The sequence below is a fragment of the Hypanus sabinus genome, chromosome 18 (genome assembly GCF_030144855.1).
Source record: "Hypanus sabinus isolate sHypSab1 chromosome 18, sHypSab1.hap1, whole genome shotgun sequence".
In the NCBI taxonomy this organism is placed as follows: Eukaryota; Metazoa; Chordata; class Chondrichthyes; order Myliobatiformes; family Dasyatidae; genus Hypanus; species Hypanus sabinus.
In genome coordinates this window covers 36392563-36409465 of record NC_082723.1, presented here as the reverse complement: position 1 = coordinate 36409465, position 16903 = coordinate 36392563, and the positions used below count along the sequence as shown (strand labels likewise).

At 45.5% G+C, this 16903-nt stretch overlaps 1 protein-coding gene across 2 annotated transcripts in view; it reads left to right on the top strand.

The window, feature by feature from the left end:
- The first annotated feature begins 715 nt into the window (after positions 1–715).
- Positions 716–16903, top strand: part of LOC132407487 (laminin subunit gamma-3-like) — a 137057-nt gene continuing 120869 nt past the window's right edge. Inside the window, exon 1 of one of the 2 annotated variants that reach the window (XM_059994100.1) lies at positions 716–1180. In XM_059994100.1, the coding sequence (XP_059850083.1) occupies positions 805–1180 (376 nt within the window). In that variant the 5' untranslated portion in view covers positions 716–804. The remainder of the gene's footprint in view (positions 1181–16903) is intronic. The other variant, XM_059994101.1, reaches the window with a different exon arrangement.

Here is a 16903-nt window from a genome sequence, read left to right as displayed (position 1 = left end):
CTCATTCTTATTTTTTCCACTGATTGGGTGGAACTACGGCTAGAGGTCATGGGTTAAGGGTGAAAGGTGAAAATCGGAGGAACATGAGGGGCAGCTTCTTCGCTCAAGACGTCGTGAGAGTGTGGAATTGTCTGCCAGCGCAAGTAGTGCACGCGAGCTCGATTCCAACGTGTAAGAGACGGTTGGATGGGTGCGTGGATAGTGGTGATACGAGGACTGTGATCCAGGTGCAAATCGACGGGAGTAGACATTTTAAATGGGCCGAAGGGCCTGTTTCTGAGCTCTACTTTTCCGTGACTCTAGTTCTATGTAGTTTATTTGGGACGCCTGGGATGCTGTCCTTTTTCTTGTCGATATTCATCTTTCAAACAACCCCCTGTAATATCTGGCCTGATGATTGTCACATTGTCACGGAAGTTACATTTCGTACTGTACAATGTACGTCCATCGCAACGCGTTAAAAGTGCTTCATTGACTACAGGAATTAAATTAACTTAAATGTCTATAGCGGTATGGTCACATTTACAACTTAATGCACTAATGGGTTAATTGCATTGGCCTCAGTCAGCCCTGATCTCAGTTCTGAGATCGTGTGCGGCGCAGGAGATTATTTCTTTTTTCCTGAAAACTGCACACAGGATTCCCCCACCGGCAGGGGGCAGGGATATTTCAAATTGTTATTGCAAATAAGTTTCCTGCCTTGGTGGGATGTCACTTGTGAGAGATGCAGAGTTTACCAAGTGCTTTCCCCAGGACAAAGTGAGTGAGTAGGCTCGACGCGCCGTGGCTGTTTGTAGCGCCGTGATGGAGCTCCTGACAGTTCTGCCTGCCTTTTTCATGCACCTCTGCGCTGTCCTGGCCGGGATGGACTCGTGTTACAAGCAGGAGTCAGGGAAAGCCCAAAGATGCATGCCGGAATTCTGCAACGCTGCCTTCGGCCGGACAGTGCTGGCCAGCGACGTTTGTGGCTTTCCCGCCCAGGAGGAATACTGCCTGCAGACCGGCGTGACTGGAGTCACCAAGTCGTGCCATGTGTGCGACGCACAAGACCCGCCGCAGAGCCACAACGCCAGTTACCTGAACGACTTCCACAATGAGCAGGAGCCCACTTGGTGGCAGAGCCCGTCCATGTTGCACGGTGTGCAGTTCCCCAACTCAGTCAATCTGACCCTACACCTGGGTGAGTGACAACTCGGCGGGGCGGCGTGGCTGCCGGGCCATCACCGGAAACCTGTAGCTATAACTCCGTCGCTTGTTTAACTTGCAGACAACTGGGTTAAGTTTCAATCCCTTTTCTAACCGCAATGTTACTCTTAAGCTTCCAAATACTAGGGGAATTCAAAATTCCTTGCAACTAGTCGCTCATTTATTGCAATTGCAGGGTCACCTGTTCCAATCAGGTGTTGAATTTTAAATCTTTTGTCACTACACAGTTCCCAGTGAAACCAAAAGGGATGCACAGACTGTCTGTGTACCAGCTTGAATTTTGTGGGAGTTAAACGGATAATTCCTCCTATGCAGCCCGGGCAGCTGAATCATTTGAAACGGTTGCCCCGGGACACCGCACATGAAATCGGAATCAGATTTAATATCACCGGCATATGTCCTGAAATTTGTTAACTTTGTAGCAGCAGTACAATGCAATACATACTGATAGAGAAAAATTGTGAATTACGGTATGAATATATATTACATAGTTAAATTAAATAAGTATTGCCAAAAAGGTAGTTCGCGAGTCAATGTCCGTTCAGAAAGCGGATGACAGAGGGGAAAAGGCTGTTCCTGAATCGCTGAGAGCGTGCCTTCAGGGTCCTGTACCTCCTACCTCATGGTGGCAATGAGAAGAGGAGATGTCCTGGGTGATGGGAGTTGGAGGAACTCAGCAGGCCAGGCGGCATCTATGGAAAAAGTTTCGGGCCGAGATTTTCAGCAGGATTGGAGGGGAAAAAAGAAGAGGAGTAGAGTTAAAAGGTGGGGAGAAGGGAGGAAGAAACACAAGGTGGTAGGTGAAACTGAGAGGAGGAGGAATGAAGTAAAGAGCTGGGAAGATTGGTGAAAGATACAGGGCTGGAGAAGAAGGGGGAGGGGGGCTATAGGAGAGCGTAGAAGTCCGTGGAAGAAAGGGAAGGGGGAGGAGCACCGGGGGAGGTGATTGGCAGGTAAGGAGATAAGGGGAGGGAGGGGAATGGGAATGGTGAAGGGGGGGCATTACCGGGAGTTCGAGAAATTGATTTTCATGCCATAGGGGTGGAGGCTACCCAGACGGAATATAATGTGTTGCTCCTCCAACCTGAGTATGGCCTCATCGCGACAGTGGAGCAGGCTCTGGAGTGACATGTCGGAATGTGAATGGGATGTAGAATTAAAATGGGCGGCCACCGGGAAATACCTCTTTTTCTGGCGGACGGAACGTAGGTGCTTGGCGAAGCGGTCTCCCAATCTTCGTCGGGTCTCACCAACATGCAGAAGGCCACACTGGGAGCACCGGGTACAGTAGATGACCACAACAGACTCACAGGCTGTCGTCTCACCTGGAAGGACTGTTTAGGACCCTACCTGTTAGTGAGGGAAGAGGTGTTGCGATGGGTACGCGCACGGGTCCCACCTATGCCTGCCTTTTTGTCGGCTACTTGGAACAGTCTATATTCTAAGCCTACACAGCTTTTCCTCCGCTACATCGACGACTACATTGGTGCTACTTCCTGCACCCATGCAGAGCTTTCATCAACTTTGCCTCCAACTTCCAACCTGCCCTCAAATTCACCTGGTCCATCTCCGACACCTCCCTCACCTTCCTCAATCTCACTGTCGGTATCTCTGGAGACAGCTTATCTACCAGTGTCTATAATAAACCCACTGACATTCACAGCTACCTGGACTACACCTCGTCTCACCCTGCTACTTGTAAAACCGCCATCCCCTTCTCTCAATTCCTCCCTCTCCGCCGCATCTGCTCTCAGGATGGGGCTTTTCATTTCAGAACGAAGGAGATTCCCTCCTTCTACAAAGAAAGGGGCTTCCCTTCATCCACCCTCAACCACATCGCTTCCATTTCGCGCACTTTTGCCCTCAACCCAGCCTCCCACCGCCACACCGAGGATAGAGTTCCACTTGTCCTCACCTACCATCCCACCAGCCTCCGCGTCCAGCACATAATTCTCCGTAACTTCCGCCATCTCCAACTGGATCCCAGCCCTCACCCTCCCCCACTTTCTGCTTTCCGCAAGGATCGCTCCCTCCCGAGACTCCCTTGTCCACTTGTCCTCCCCCAAAGATCTACCTCCTGGCGCTTATAGTGGATCAACTGTAACACCTGCCCCTGCACCTCCTCCCTCCCTCACTACCATTCGGGGCCCTGAACAGTCCCACCAGGTGAGGCAACTCCTCACCTATGACAACACACACAAAATGCTGGTGGAACACAGCAGGCCAGGCAGCATCTATAGGGAGAAGCACTGTCGATGTTTCCGGCCGAGACCCTTGTCAGGATGAACTGAAAGGAAAGGTAGTAAGAGATTTGAAAGTAGTGGGGGGAGGGGGAAATGCGAAATGATAGGAGAAGACTGGAGGGGGTGGGATGAAGCTAAGAGCTGAAAAGGTGATTGGGAAAGTGATACAGAGCTGGAGAAGGGAAAGGATCATGGGACTGGAGGCCTCAGGAGAAAGAAAGTGGGGGAGCACCAGAGGGAGATGGAGAACAGGCAAACAACTAAATATGCCAGGATGGGGTAAGAAGGGAGCGATCCCTGCGAAAAGCAGAAAGGTGGGGGGAGGGAAAAATGTGTTTGGTAGTGGGATCCCGTTGGAGGTGGCGGAAGTTACGGAGAATTATACGTTGGACCTGGAGGCTGGTGGGGTGGTAGGTAAGGAGAAGGGGAACCCTATCCCGAGTGGGGTGGCTGGTGGATGGGGTGAGGGCAGATGTGCAGGAAATGGGAGAGATGCGTTTGAGAGCAGAGTTGATGGTGGAAGAAGGGAAGCCCCTTTGATTAAAAAAGGAAAACATCACCGTCGTCCTGGAATGAAAAGCCTCATGCTGAGAGCAGATGAGGCGGAGACAGAGGAATTGTGAGAAGGGGATAGCATTTTTGTAAGAGACAGGGTGGGAAGAGGAATAGTCCAGGTAGCTGTGAGAGTCTGTAGGCTTATAGTAGATATCAGTAGATAGGCCGTCTCCAGAGATGGAGACAGGAAGATCAAGAAAGGAGAGGGAGGTGTTGGAAATGGACCAGATAAATTTGAGGGCAGGGTGAAAGTTGGAGGCAAAGTTAATGAAGTCGACGAGCTCAGCATGCGTGCAGGAGGCAGCGCCAATGCAGTCATCAATGTAGCGAAGGAAAAGAACGGGATGGATACCAGTATAGACTTGGAACATGGACTGTTCCACAAAGCCAACAAAAAGGCAGGCAGAACTGGGACCCATACGGGTGCCCATGGCTACACCCTTGGTTTGGAGGAAGTGGGAGGAGCCAAAGGAGAAATTATTGAGAGTAAGAACTAATTCCGCTAGATGGAGGAGAGTGGTGGTAGAGGGGAATTGATTAGGTCTGGAATCCAAAAAAAACCGAAGAGCTTCGAGACCATCTCGGTGGGGGATGGAGGTTTACAGGGACTGGACGTCCATGGTGAAAATAACATGGTGGAGGCCAGGGAACTTAAAATCATTGAAAAAATTCAAAGCATGAGAAGTGTCATGAACATTGGTGGGAAGAGATTGAACAAGGGGGGATAAGACAGTGTCAAGGTATGCAGAAATGAGTTCAGTGGGGCAGGAGCAAGCTGAGGCAATAGGTCTACCTGGACAGGCAGGTTTGTGGATCTTGGGTAGGAGGTAGAAACGGGAAGTGCAGGCTGTGGGAACTATGTGGTTGGTGGCAGTGGATGGGAGATCCCCAGAGCTGATAAGGTTGGTGATGGTATAGGAGACAATGGCCTGGTGCTCCTTAGTGGGGTCATGATCAAGGGGTAAATAAGAGGACGTATCAGAGAGTTGTCGCTGTGCCTCGGCCAGGAGGAGGTCAGACAACAACAGCTCCCCCCTTATCAGCGGGTTTTATAGTGAGGTTGGGATTGGCGTGGAGGGAGCGGAGAGCAGAGTGTTCGGAAGGAGTGAGGTTGGAATTGGAACAGGGTGTGGTGAAGTCAAGACGGTTGATGTCCCATCGGCAATTAGCAATAAAGAGATCCAGAGCAGGCAGAAGACCAGAGCAGGGTGTCCATGAAGAGGAGGAGGGTTGAATTTGTTGGGGTCATACACAGTGTCTGGCGCTCCTGGTGTGGCCTCCTGTACATTGATGAGACCCGACGTAGATTGGGAAACCATCCTCCAATAAAAGTGGGATCTCCCAGTGGCCACCTATTTTAATTCTTCTTCCCACTCCCGTTCCGACGTGCCAGTCTATGGTCTCCACCACTGTCTCAGTGAAGCCGCACTCAGTATGAAGGAGCAACATATTATATACCGTACCATCTGGGTAGCCTCCAACTTGATGGTATGAACATAGATTTTTCGAACTTCTGGTAATGCCCTCCCCACCTTCACCATTCCCCATTCCCATCTCCCTCTCTCACCTATCGCCTTACCATTCAACATTCTCCATTCCCATTTCCCTCTCTCACCTATCTCCTTACCATTCACCATTCCCCATTCTCATTTCCCTCTCTCACCTATCTCCTTACCATTCAACATTCCCCATTCCTATCTCCCTCTCTCACCTATCACCTTACCATTCAACATTCTCCATTCCCATTTCCCTCTCTCACCTATCTCCTTACCATTCACCATTCCCCATTCTCATTTCCCTCTCTCACCTATCTCCTTACTATTCACCATTCCCCATTCCCATCTCCCTCTCTCACCTATCTCCTTACCATTCACCATTCCCCATTCTCATTTCCCTCTCTCACCTATCTCCTTACCATTCACCATTCCTCATTCCCATTTCCCTCTCTCACTTATCTCCTTACCATTCCCCATTCCCATTTCCCTCTCTCACCTTTCTCCTTACCATTCCCCATTCCCATTTCCCTCTCTCACCTATCTCCTTACCATTCACCATTCCCCATTCTCATTTCCCTCTCTCACCTATCTCCTTACTATTCACCATTCCCCATTCCCATCTCCCTCTCTCACCTATCTCCTTACCATTCACCATTCCCCATTCTCATTTCCCTCTCTCACCTATCTCCTTACCATTCACCATTCCTCATTCCCATTTCCCTCTCTCACTTATCTCCTTACCATTCCCCATTCCCATTTCCCTCTCTCACCTTTCTCCTTACCATTCCCCATTCCCATTTCCCTTTCTCACCTTTCTCCTTACCATTCACCATTCTTATTTCCCTCTCTCACCTATCTCCTTACCATTCCCCATTCCCATTTCCCTCTCTCACCTATCTCCTTACCATTCACCATTCTCATTTCCCTCTCTCACCTATCTCCTTACCATTCCCCATTCCCATTTCCCTCTCTCACCTATCTCCTTACCATTCCCCATTCCCATTTCCCTCTCTCACCTATCTCCTTACCATTCACCATTCCCCATTCTCATTTCCCTCTCTCACCTATCTCCTTACCATTCCCCATTCCCATTTCCCTCTCTCACCTATCTCCTTACCATTCCCCATTCCCATTTCCCTCTCTCACCTATCTCCTTACCATTCACCATTCCCATTTCCCTCTCTCACCTATCTCCTTACCATTCCCCATTCCCATTTCCCTCTCTCACCTATCTCCTTACCATTCACCATTCTCATTTCCCTCTCTCACCTATCTCCTTACCATTCACCATTCCCCATTCCCATTTCCCTCTCTCACCTATCTCCTTACCTGCCCATCACCTCCCTCTGGTGCTCCTCCCTCTTTTCTTTCTTCTATGTTCTTCTGTCCTCTCCTATCAGATTCCCCGTTCTCCAGACTTTATCTCTTTCAGCAAACAACTTTCCAGCTCCTTACTTCCCCCCCTCCCCCGTTTCACCATCACCTCCTGTCCTCCCCTCCCCCACCTGACATCTCATCTTTTTTACTCCAGTCCTGATGAAGGGTTTTGGTTTGAAACGTGGACTGTACTCTTTTCTATAGATGTTGCCTGGCCCGCTGAGTGCCTCCAGTAGTTTCTGTGTGTTGCTTGGATTTACAACATCTGCATATTTTCTTTTGTTTAACAGTGGACCATTAAGCAAATTTGCTTTTTGAGACACTGCTGCGTGAAGATGTCCTAGATACTATGGAGGACAGTGTCCACGATGGAGCTGATTAATGTTCCAACACTCTGCAGCTTACTTTGTTCCTGTGCAGTAGCCCCTCTCCCCTCCCCTTCCCCCTCCATTCATTTTTCTCCATTGAAGCTGAGGGCACACATACCTTGAAAAATAGTTTGCCTGCTATACTGGTGTTGACTTCCTGCTGAATTAGTTGGTGTTAAATGGAAAGCAGTTGTTTGGTCAACGAGGCTGGCTGGTGGTGGGAAACATGGATGTTGTTTCCATTTTTCCAATCTCTGCCAGTCTTCAAATGGAACCCACTTGAGAGCAAATAAAAATCTGAATGATATACATTTAACTTCTTTGTTCAAATGACAGAAAAGGATTGTTCACCCCCAAGTGCCCCAGGGATATTTCAGAGGGTACCCCTGCTACGTATTGTCTCTTAAACATGCCATCAGCTGCCTTTTAAAACTTTTTGCTATTAACTTGAAAAGGATAAGTTTCTTCAGGTACACAAAGTGTTAAGGAAGAGGCAAGAGTGGATATTGGACCACCGGAAAACGATGCTGGAGATGTAGTAATGGGGGACAATGAAACAGCAGATGAACTAAAATAAGTATTTTGTATCAGTCTTCACTGTGGAAATTCACTAACAGTATGGTGGAAGTCCTACTGTTAGGGGACGGGAAGTGTGTGAAGTTACCATGACAAAGGTGAAGGTTCTTGGGGAACTGAAAGGTCTGAAAGTAGATAAGTCAACTGGACCAAGTGGTGTACACCACAGGGTACTGAAAGAGTGGCTAAAGAGATCGTGGAGGCATTAGTAATGATCTTTCAAGAATCACTAGGTTCTGGAAGAGTGGAAAATTACAAATGCCACTCCATTCTTCAAGAAGGGAGAGAGGCAGAGGGAAGGAAACTATAGGCCAGTTACTCTGATTGCAGTGGCAGGGAAAATGTTGGAGTTGATTATTAAGGTGATGTCTCAGGGTACTAGGAGGCACATGATAAAATAGGCCTTAGTGAGCATGGTTTCCTCAAGGGAAAATCTTGCCTGATTAATCTGTTGGAATTCTTTGAAGAAGTAACAAGCAGGATAGACAAAGAAGAATCAGTTGATGTTGTCTACTTGGATTTTCAGAAGGCCTTTGACAAGATGCCACACGTGAGGCTGTTTAACAGGAAAAATTCTAGCATGGATAAAGTGGTGGCTGATGGGCAGGAGGCAAAGAGTGGGAATAAGGGGGGCCTTTTTTGACTGAATACTGGTGTTCCGCAGGGCTCAGTATCGGGACCAATTCTTTTCATGTTATATGCCAATGATTTGGATGGTGGAATTGATGGCTTTGTTGCAAAGTTTACAGATGATATCAAGATAGGTGGCGGTGCAGGTAATTTTGATGAGGAAGAGAGGCCAAAGAAGGACTTAGACAGATTATGAGAATGGGCAAAGAAATGACAGATAGGAAACAGTGTATTCTATTGAGAATTGTATGGTCATGTACTTTGGTAGAAGAAATGAAAGGGTTAACTATTTGTAAATGGAGAGAAAATACAAAAAACTGAGGAGCAAAGGGACTTGGGAGTCCTTGTGCAGGATTCCCTGAAGGTTAATTTGCAGGTTGAGTCTGTGGTGAGGAAGGCAAATGCCACGTTAGCATTCATTTCAAGAGGACTAGAATGTAAAAGCAAGGATGTAATGTTGAAGCTTTATAAAGCACTGGTGAGGCCTCACTTTGAGTTTTGTGAGCAGGTTCACCGCTTACCTTAGAAAAGATGTGCTGATCCTGGAGAGGGTTCAAAGGAAGTTCACAAAAATGAATCTGGGATTGAATGGCTTGTCATATGAAGAGCGTTTGATGGCTGTGGGCCTGTATTTAATAGAATTCAGGAGAATGAGGGGTGACCTCATTGAAACCTATCTAATGGCGAAAGGCCTTGATACAGTGGATGTGGAGAGGATGTTTTCTATGGTGGGAGAATCTAAAATCAGAGGCACAGCCTCAGAATAGAGGGGTGATTTTTTTAGAATGGAGATGAGGAAGAATTTCTTTAGCCAGAGAGTGGTGAATCTGTGGAATTCTTTGCCACAGGCATTTGTGGGGGAAATTGAATGCATAAAATCGTGTAGACATGGCCAAGAAGTTCAGCTGTTGTTCAGACCGGTGTCAGAATGGGGAAGAAAAGTTACTTTAACCGTGGAATGATTGTTGATGCCCTTTGGGGTGGTTTGTGTGTCTCAGAAGCCGCTGATCTCCTGGGATTTTCACACATAGTAGTCTCTAGGGTTTACAGAGAATGGCGCAAGAAAACAAAATATATCTAGTGAGTGACATCACCTTGTTAGTGAGAGGTCAAAGGAGAATGGTCAGACTGGGTCACGCTGATGGGGAGGTGAGATAACTCCAATAACCACACATTACAGTAGTGTGCAGGAGAGCATCTCTGAACACGTCAATCCTTGACGTGGATGGACTACTCCTGCCGAAGATCGCGAACGTAGGAGGTACCTAATAAAGTGGCCACTGAGTGTATTCTGGGATGTGAGAAGGAAGTTGAGCATCTGGAGGAAACCGATACTGTCACAGGGAGAGAATTCAAACTCCACGCAGGTAGCATCCCCAGGTCAGGGTTGAACCCAGGAGCCTGTAGCTGAGAGGCAGCAGCACTTACCACTGTGTCACAGTGTCTCCCAAATATTGGCAGTACTGGCACAAATTGCTTTATATGACCATCAGATCATTTCATGGTCACCAGTATAGATCCAAGCTTTTCATTTTAAATTTATTTACTCATCTGGAATTGTTGTAATAGGATTTGAATTTGTCTCTGGATCGATGCTCCTGGTCATTAACTTAATAACTGAGCCACCATATCTCATCTCTGGTACTGAAATGATTATTGTTCATTTGTTAAATTGTTCAGCCGTCAGCTAAGTAGATCAAGAGTTTAGTTGATGTAATTCTCTAACATCAGATGCAGCAATTGATCAGTTTCAAAAGACTGTTTGTTAGCAGGACTTGTACACAATCCCTGGATTGTTTGTACGGTGACGGGTCAATATTTAAAGTAAACCCTGCGTAATAAGAGAGACGTAGCTAAATCAACAATTCATCAGCCTTGAACAGACAACCTTACAATATGTATATTAAGGTGTGGGAATCCAGTTAATGGGAAGTGTATCTGGCATATGCAGTGGAGCATGAAGCATAGAACACTACAGTACAGGTTGTTTGGTCTGCGATGTTGTGCTGACCTTTTCATTTCCCTCCTACATAGCTCTCCATTTTGCTGTCATCCATGTGCCTATTTAAAAGATTTTTAATGCTCCTAATGTATCTGCCTCTACCACCACCCCTGGCAGGGTGTTCTATGTACTTATCCCACTGTCTAAAATAAATTTACCTCTGACTTACCCCCATGCTTTCCTCTAATCATATTAAAATTATGTCTTCTGTTATTGACCATTTTCACCCTGTGGAAAAGTCTCTGGCTGTCCACTCCATCTTATCACCTTGTACTCCTTTATCAAGTCACCTTTCATCCCCCTTTGATCCAAAGAGAAAAACCCTAGCTTGCTCGAGCTACCCTCTTAAGATGTGCTCTCTAGTCTAGGCAGCATCCTGGTAAATCTGCTCTGGACCCTCTCTGAAGCTTCTGCATTCTTCTTAGAATGAGACAACCAGAACTGAACACAATATTTTAAGTGTGGTCTAACCAGGGTTTTCTTAAACTCAGTCCCATGACTAATGAAGACCAATACACCAGACCCTCTCAACTTGTTTGCCAACTTCCGGGACTCCAAGATCCCTCTGTTCCTCCACACTGCTAAGAATCATGCCGTTAACCAAGTATTCTGCTTTCAAATTTGATCTTCCAAAGTGAATCACTTCACACTTCTCTGTGTTGAAATCTATCTACCACTTCTAAGCCCAACTCTGCATCCCATCAATGTCCTGTTGTGACTTATGACACCATCCACAACTCGGCGACATTTGCAAACTTACTAATCCACTTCTCCACTTCCTCACCCAAGTCATTAATAAAAATCCGTAATGACCGCAATCCTCTTGAGGAGGCAAAGAAGCAAACTACAGGTTTACTCCAGGTTATGACAGTTGCGTCATCTTTCTCTCCCGCCTCTTTGGGCTCTGACGATGCTGCGCTAGGCACACAGCACTGATTGTTGCAGAAACATAGCCTTGTATAATGGGATTCGCAGCTATGGATAGGGATTCATTTACTGAATTAAGATATTGTCCCCTTTCAAAAATTGACAAATTTTCAAATCTCCATTTTTGGATCCCCATCTAAACTTGTATTTCAGAATTAGAATCTGATTTAATATCACCGGCGTCTGTTGCAAAATTTGTTAAACTTACTGGCAGCAGTGCAATGAAATATATGATTGATAAATGTGGAGGAAAGTACTGAGTTACATTTAGTGGACATAGGTGTATATATATATATATATATATATATACACACACACACACACACACACACACACACACTCATATATATGTATGTATATAGGTCTATTAAATAGTTAAGTTAAAATTAGTAGTGAGAAAAACAAATAAAAATGGGAGTGTGGTAGTGTTCATGGGTTCAATGTCCATTTAGAAATCAGATGACAGAGGGGAAGAAGCTCTTCCTGGATCGTTGAGTATGTGCCTTCAGGCTTCTTTACTCCTTCCTGACAGTAACACTGAGAAGGGGGCATGTCCTGGGTGTGGGGATCCTTAATGATGGCCATTGCCTTCGTGAGGCACCGCTCTTTGAAGATGTCTTGGATACCATGGATGTTAGTACCCATGATGGAGCTGACTAATTTTACAAGTTTCTGCAACTTATTTTGATCTTGTGCCCCCCCCCCCCATACCAAATGGTGATGTATCCCATCAGAATGCCCTCCATGGTACAATTGTAGAAGTTTTCGACTGTTCCAGTTGACAAATCAAATCTCCTCAAACTCCAAATAGATACAGTATAGCTGCTGTCTTGCATTCTTCATAGCTGCTTCAAAATGTTCCATCCAGATTAGTTCCTTAGGGATGTTGACACCCAGGAACTTGAAATATGAAACAACTTCTGCTTTTGAAAGTATTTGCCTTGGACCTACCACAACCTGGAACACCTCAAGATATTCTAAGATTTCTATTGACTGGAAATAACAGGGATATCCTAAAATGATAAAGGGACTTTAGAAATGCAAAAATTTCTTCAATGACTTTTCTTTCTGTGCCCCTGACTCCTTGGTGATTGGCCTCTGGGAGACTAGTCTGTCTGTGTCGACCTGCCCTGCAAAGATGAGCTGCCCTACTTAACAACATCTTGGGTCTGTAAGGAATGAAGCCAGAATTACTGACAGGCTCTCCTAAAAATCAGCCTTGGAAATGACGTGCTGTGCCCTTGGAAAGAGGAATGTCTGACTTACAGTTTGTATACTTGTTTAGTTTGTATAAAGATGCAACATTTTGTTTGCCATTGATGTTCCCCACCCTCCAATAAATACTGGAAACATAAGTAGTCTCATGGCATAGAGCCCAGTGGATAGCAGACATCTCTGAGATAATGGTTTGTTTAGTCTTCCTCTGTGGATTGGCACAGGATGTCCTCAATGTCTGATCATGTTTATTTCTGGGCTGTGATTATCATCAACTCAAATTAGACGTGGGCCTGCTTCCTTGTTCCACTGCATCATTCCTCAACTCATTGGCCAGAAGTTATGTCAGTTGGGTGGGTGGGTGGGAAGTGGGGGGGGGGGGTGGGGGTGGTGAACTGCCGCATCCTTAAGTCAGTTTAGTAACATCTATCTTTAGAATCATGGGTTTGATTTCTACTTCAGGGTTGTGCGTTCAGCTCCCATTTCCGCTGGATCACCCCTCCCAATGTACCACTGAATGCGTGCATGATTGTCAGACGATGCATTCGAAGGTAAAGGGTAGGAGAGGATCATTCAGACCCTCAATGCTGCCCAGCCTTTCAACAAGATGATGATCAAATCGATCTCCCTGTCTTTTCCACAAGTCCCTTGATTGATTTAATAACCAAAAGTCCATCAATGTTTTGAATGCAGTGATTGAGCTTCTATAACTCTTTTGAGGGACAGAATTCTAAAAATTAACCTCCTCTGAATGAAGAAGTTTCTCTCAGTTTCAGTCCAAAGTGGCCCTTGTCTTGTGATTGTGATCCATGGTTCTAGGCTCCTTAACTGGGGTGGGGGGGGGTGGAATCATCCTTTCATCTACGTTATCTAATCCAGTGCCTACGTACATCTCAGATATATCACCTCTCAAACTCTGGAGTGTATGGGCCTAGACTACTCAAGTTTTCTCATGTCAGCCTGGGAACCATTCTGATGAATCTTTACTGCCCTCGATAGCAAACTTCTTCTCCTTTAAGTAAAGAGAATGAACTTGTTCCTAATGCACTGTGAGTGGGCTCGCCAAGCCCTTATGTAAATATAGCAAGGAATCTAGATCCTTGTACTCAAATCACCTTGAAGTAAAGGCCAACATACCTTTTGTTCTTTACACACTAGGCAACATTTATGTAGAGAAATAAGCAGTGATGTTTCAGGACAGGAAAGGGAGGGGGCAGGAGCCAGAATAAGAATGTGGGAGAGGGGGAGTAGTATAAACTGGCAGGTGGTAGGTGAAATCAAGTGAGGGAGGTGGGAATGAAGTAAGAGGCTGGGAAGTGATAGGTGGAAGAGGTAAAGAGTTGAACTGCTGGGAAATATTACATTTGGTCCTCTCAGCTAATTGTCAATGTAGTTTATAAACTGGGGCCCAAGCACTAATCCTTGTGCTATCTACCAGTTACTGCCCACCAACTGGAGAAGGACCTGCTAAGTCCCATTAAGACTTCCTATGCTTTCAGATGGAGGTGAAAAAAAAATTCATGGTATTATTGCAGAAAGAATGAGGAAATCATGTTGTTCTGGCACTGTAGATAACGTGCAAATCAAAATGTCTTTTATCCACTCCTTCTCGTTTCTTAACATTTCTTCTCAATGTGCTTCTTTATCACTTGATCAAGTCCTCCCACAACTTCCTCTTGACAACTGTCCAGTTTTGAAGAGTTGAGAACAATGTAAATCAGGGAAGTCTGCTTGTTTGGGATGGAGGCTGGGTCAGTGAATATCGTGGATCCAAACTTCATTACCCCAGAGACGTTCAAATTCACTCCTGTTCATGTACTCCATGTGTCTAGAAACTGGAATTATTTACGGTTGATGCTTTGATCTCTGTGGAATTACACTGTAGCTTAAAGGGAAAAGAGGCCTTTGGTCCAGTGGAGGAAGTTTAATTGTCTACATCCAACAGAAAAGGGTACTCCAAGTATTCCCACAATTACCCTTTATTTAAAAGGCACCTTTAAAATGAACAGGTTTAAAATGAAGCCCCCAAGGTGCTTCACAGGAATATCACAAAAGGAAATTTGACAGTAGGCCACTTTCTCAAAGATGGCCAGAGGGGGGCAATAAATGGTGGCCTGTCATCACCATTCCTACCCTGAGAATAAATAGATTAAAATATATATGTGGATCATTGCACTGCTCAGAATCATAGCAACAAAGCAGGCCCTTTGGCCCATCCAATCAATCCCATCCCATCCCATCCAATGCACAACCATTGACCTGCACCTGGACCATAGCCATTCATTTTCCTCCCTGTACCTATCTGAATTTCTCTTAAATGAATTGAATTGACTATATTTCTTACATCCTTCACATACATTAGGAGTAAAAATCTTTATCAAGTCAAGTCAAGTCACTTTTATTGTCATTTCGACCATAACTGCTGGTACAGTACATAGTAAAAATGAGACAATGTTTTTTTCAGGACCATGGTGTTACATGACACAGTACAAAAACTAGACTGAACTACTTAAAAAACAAAACAGAAAAAAAACTACACTAGACTACAGACCTACCCAGGACTGCATAAAGTGCACAAAACAGTGCAAAACAGTTTATGTTACATCTCGATCTAAATGTGCAATGTGCAATCATAGTATTTTGTAATAAATGGTATATACAGTTAGATATACAACAGAACAGTCAATATAGCATAGAAATACAATTGTATCAGCGTGAATTAATCAGTCTGATGACCTGGTGGAAGAAGCTGTCCTGGAGCCTGTTGGTCCTGGCTTTATGCTGAAGTACTTTTTCCCAGATGGTGGCAACTGGTACAGTTTGTGGTCAGGGTGACTCAGGTCCCCAGTGATCCTTCGGGCCCTTTTTATGCACCTGTCTTTGTAAATGTCCTGATAGTGGGAAGCTCACTTCTACAGATGCGCTGGGTTGTCCACACCACTCTCTGCAGAGTCCTGTGATTAAGGGAGGTACAGTTCCCATACCAGGTAGTGATGCAGCCGGTCAGGAGCTCCCAATTGTGCCCCTATAGAAAGTTCCTAGAATTTGGGGGCCCATACCAAACTTCATCAACCGCCTGAGGTGAAAGAGACGCTGTTGTACCCTTTTCAGCACATAACCTGAATGTACAGACCATGTGAAATCCTCAGTGATGTGTATACCAAGGAACTTAAAGCTGTTCACCCTCTCAACCCCAGATCCATTGATGTCAATAGGGGTTAGCCTGTCTCCGTTCCTCCTGTAATCCACAATCAGCTCCTTTGTTTTTGCAACATTGAGGGAGAAGTTGTTTCCTTGACGCCACTGTGTCAGGGTGATGGCTTCTTCCCTGTAGGCCACCTCGTTATTGGTTGAGATTCGGCCAATCAATGTAGTATCGTCTGTAAATTTAATTAGCAGACTGGAGCTGAGGGTGGTGACACAGTCACGGGTATACAGAGAGTAAAGGAGGGAGCGTAGGACGCAGCCCTGAGGGGCTCCTGTGTTGAAATTGAGCCCCCCATTCACCACTTGCACTGACAGCTCGTTCCACCCTTTCACCATCCTCTGATTGAAGAAGTTTTCCCTCGTGTTCCCTTTAAACATTACATTTTTTCACCCATAACCTATGATCTCTAATTATAGTCTCACCCAGACACAGTTGTGAAAGGCTGCTTGCATTTACCCTATCTATACCCCTCGTAATTTTGTATACCTCTTTCAAATCTCCCCTCAAGATTATCCTAAACTATTCAACCTATCCCTATTGCTCAGAGTCCCAGCAACATCCTTGTAAATTTTCTCTGATTGATAATCTTATTTACATATTTCCTGTAGGGAGGTGATGAAAACTGCACACGATATCCATATTAGGCCTCACCTATGTCTTACACAATTTCAACATAACATCTCAACTCCTGTACTCAATACATTGATTTATGCCAAAAGATTCCTTTATGACCCTATCTACCTGTGATGCACTTTCAAGATCTGTATTCCCATATCTCTGCCCTAATCTCTGCAGCACACCACTAGTCACAGGCCTCCAGTCAGAGAAACAACCATCCACTACCATTCTCTGGGTTCTCCCATGAAGCCAATGTCTAACTGAATTTACTACCCCTTCTTGAATGCCATGTGACTGAACCTTCCAGACCAATCTCCCATGCAGGGCCTGATCAAAGGCCTTGCTAAAGTCCATGTAGACAACACCCACTACTTTGCCTTTATCAACTTTCTTGAAAACTTCTTTGAAAAACTACTAGAGAGGTTAGAAACGACTAGATGCAAAGTGTTCCCCTACACAAACCTCTATCGTCTGCCCTGTTT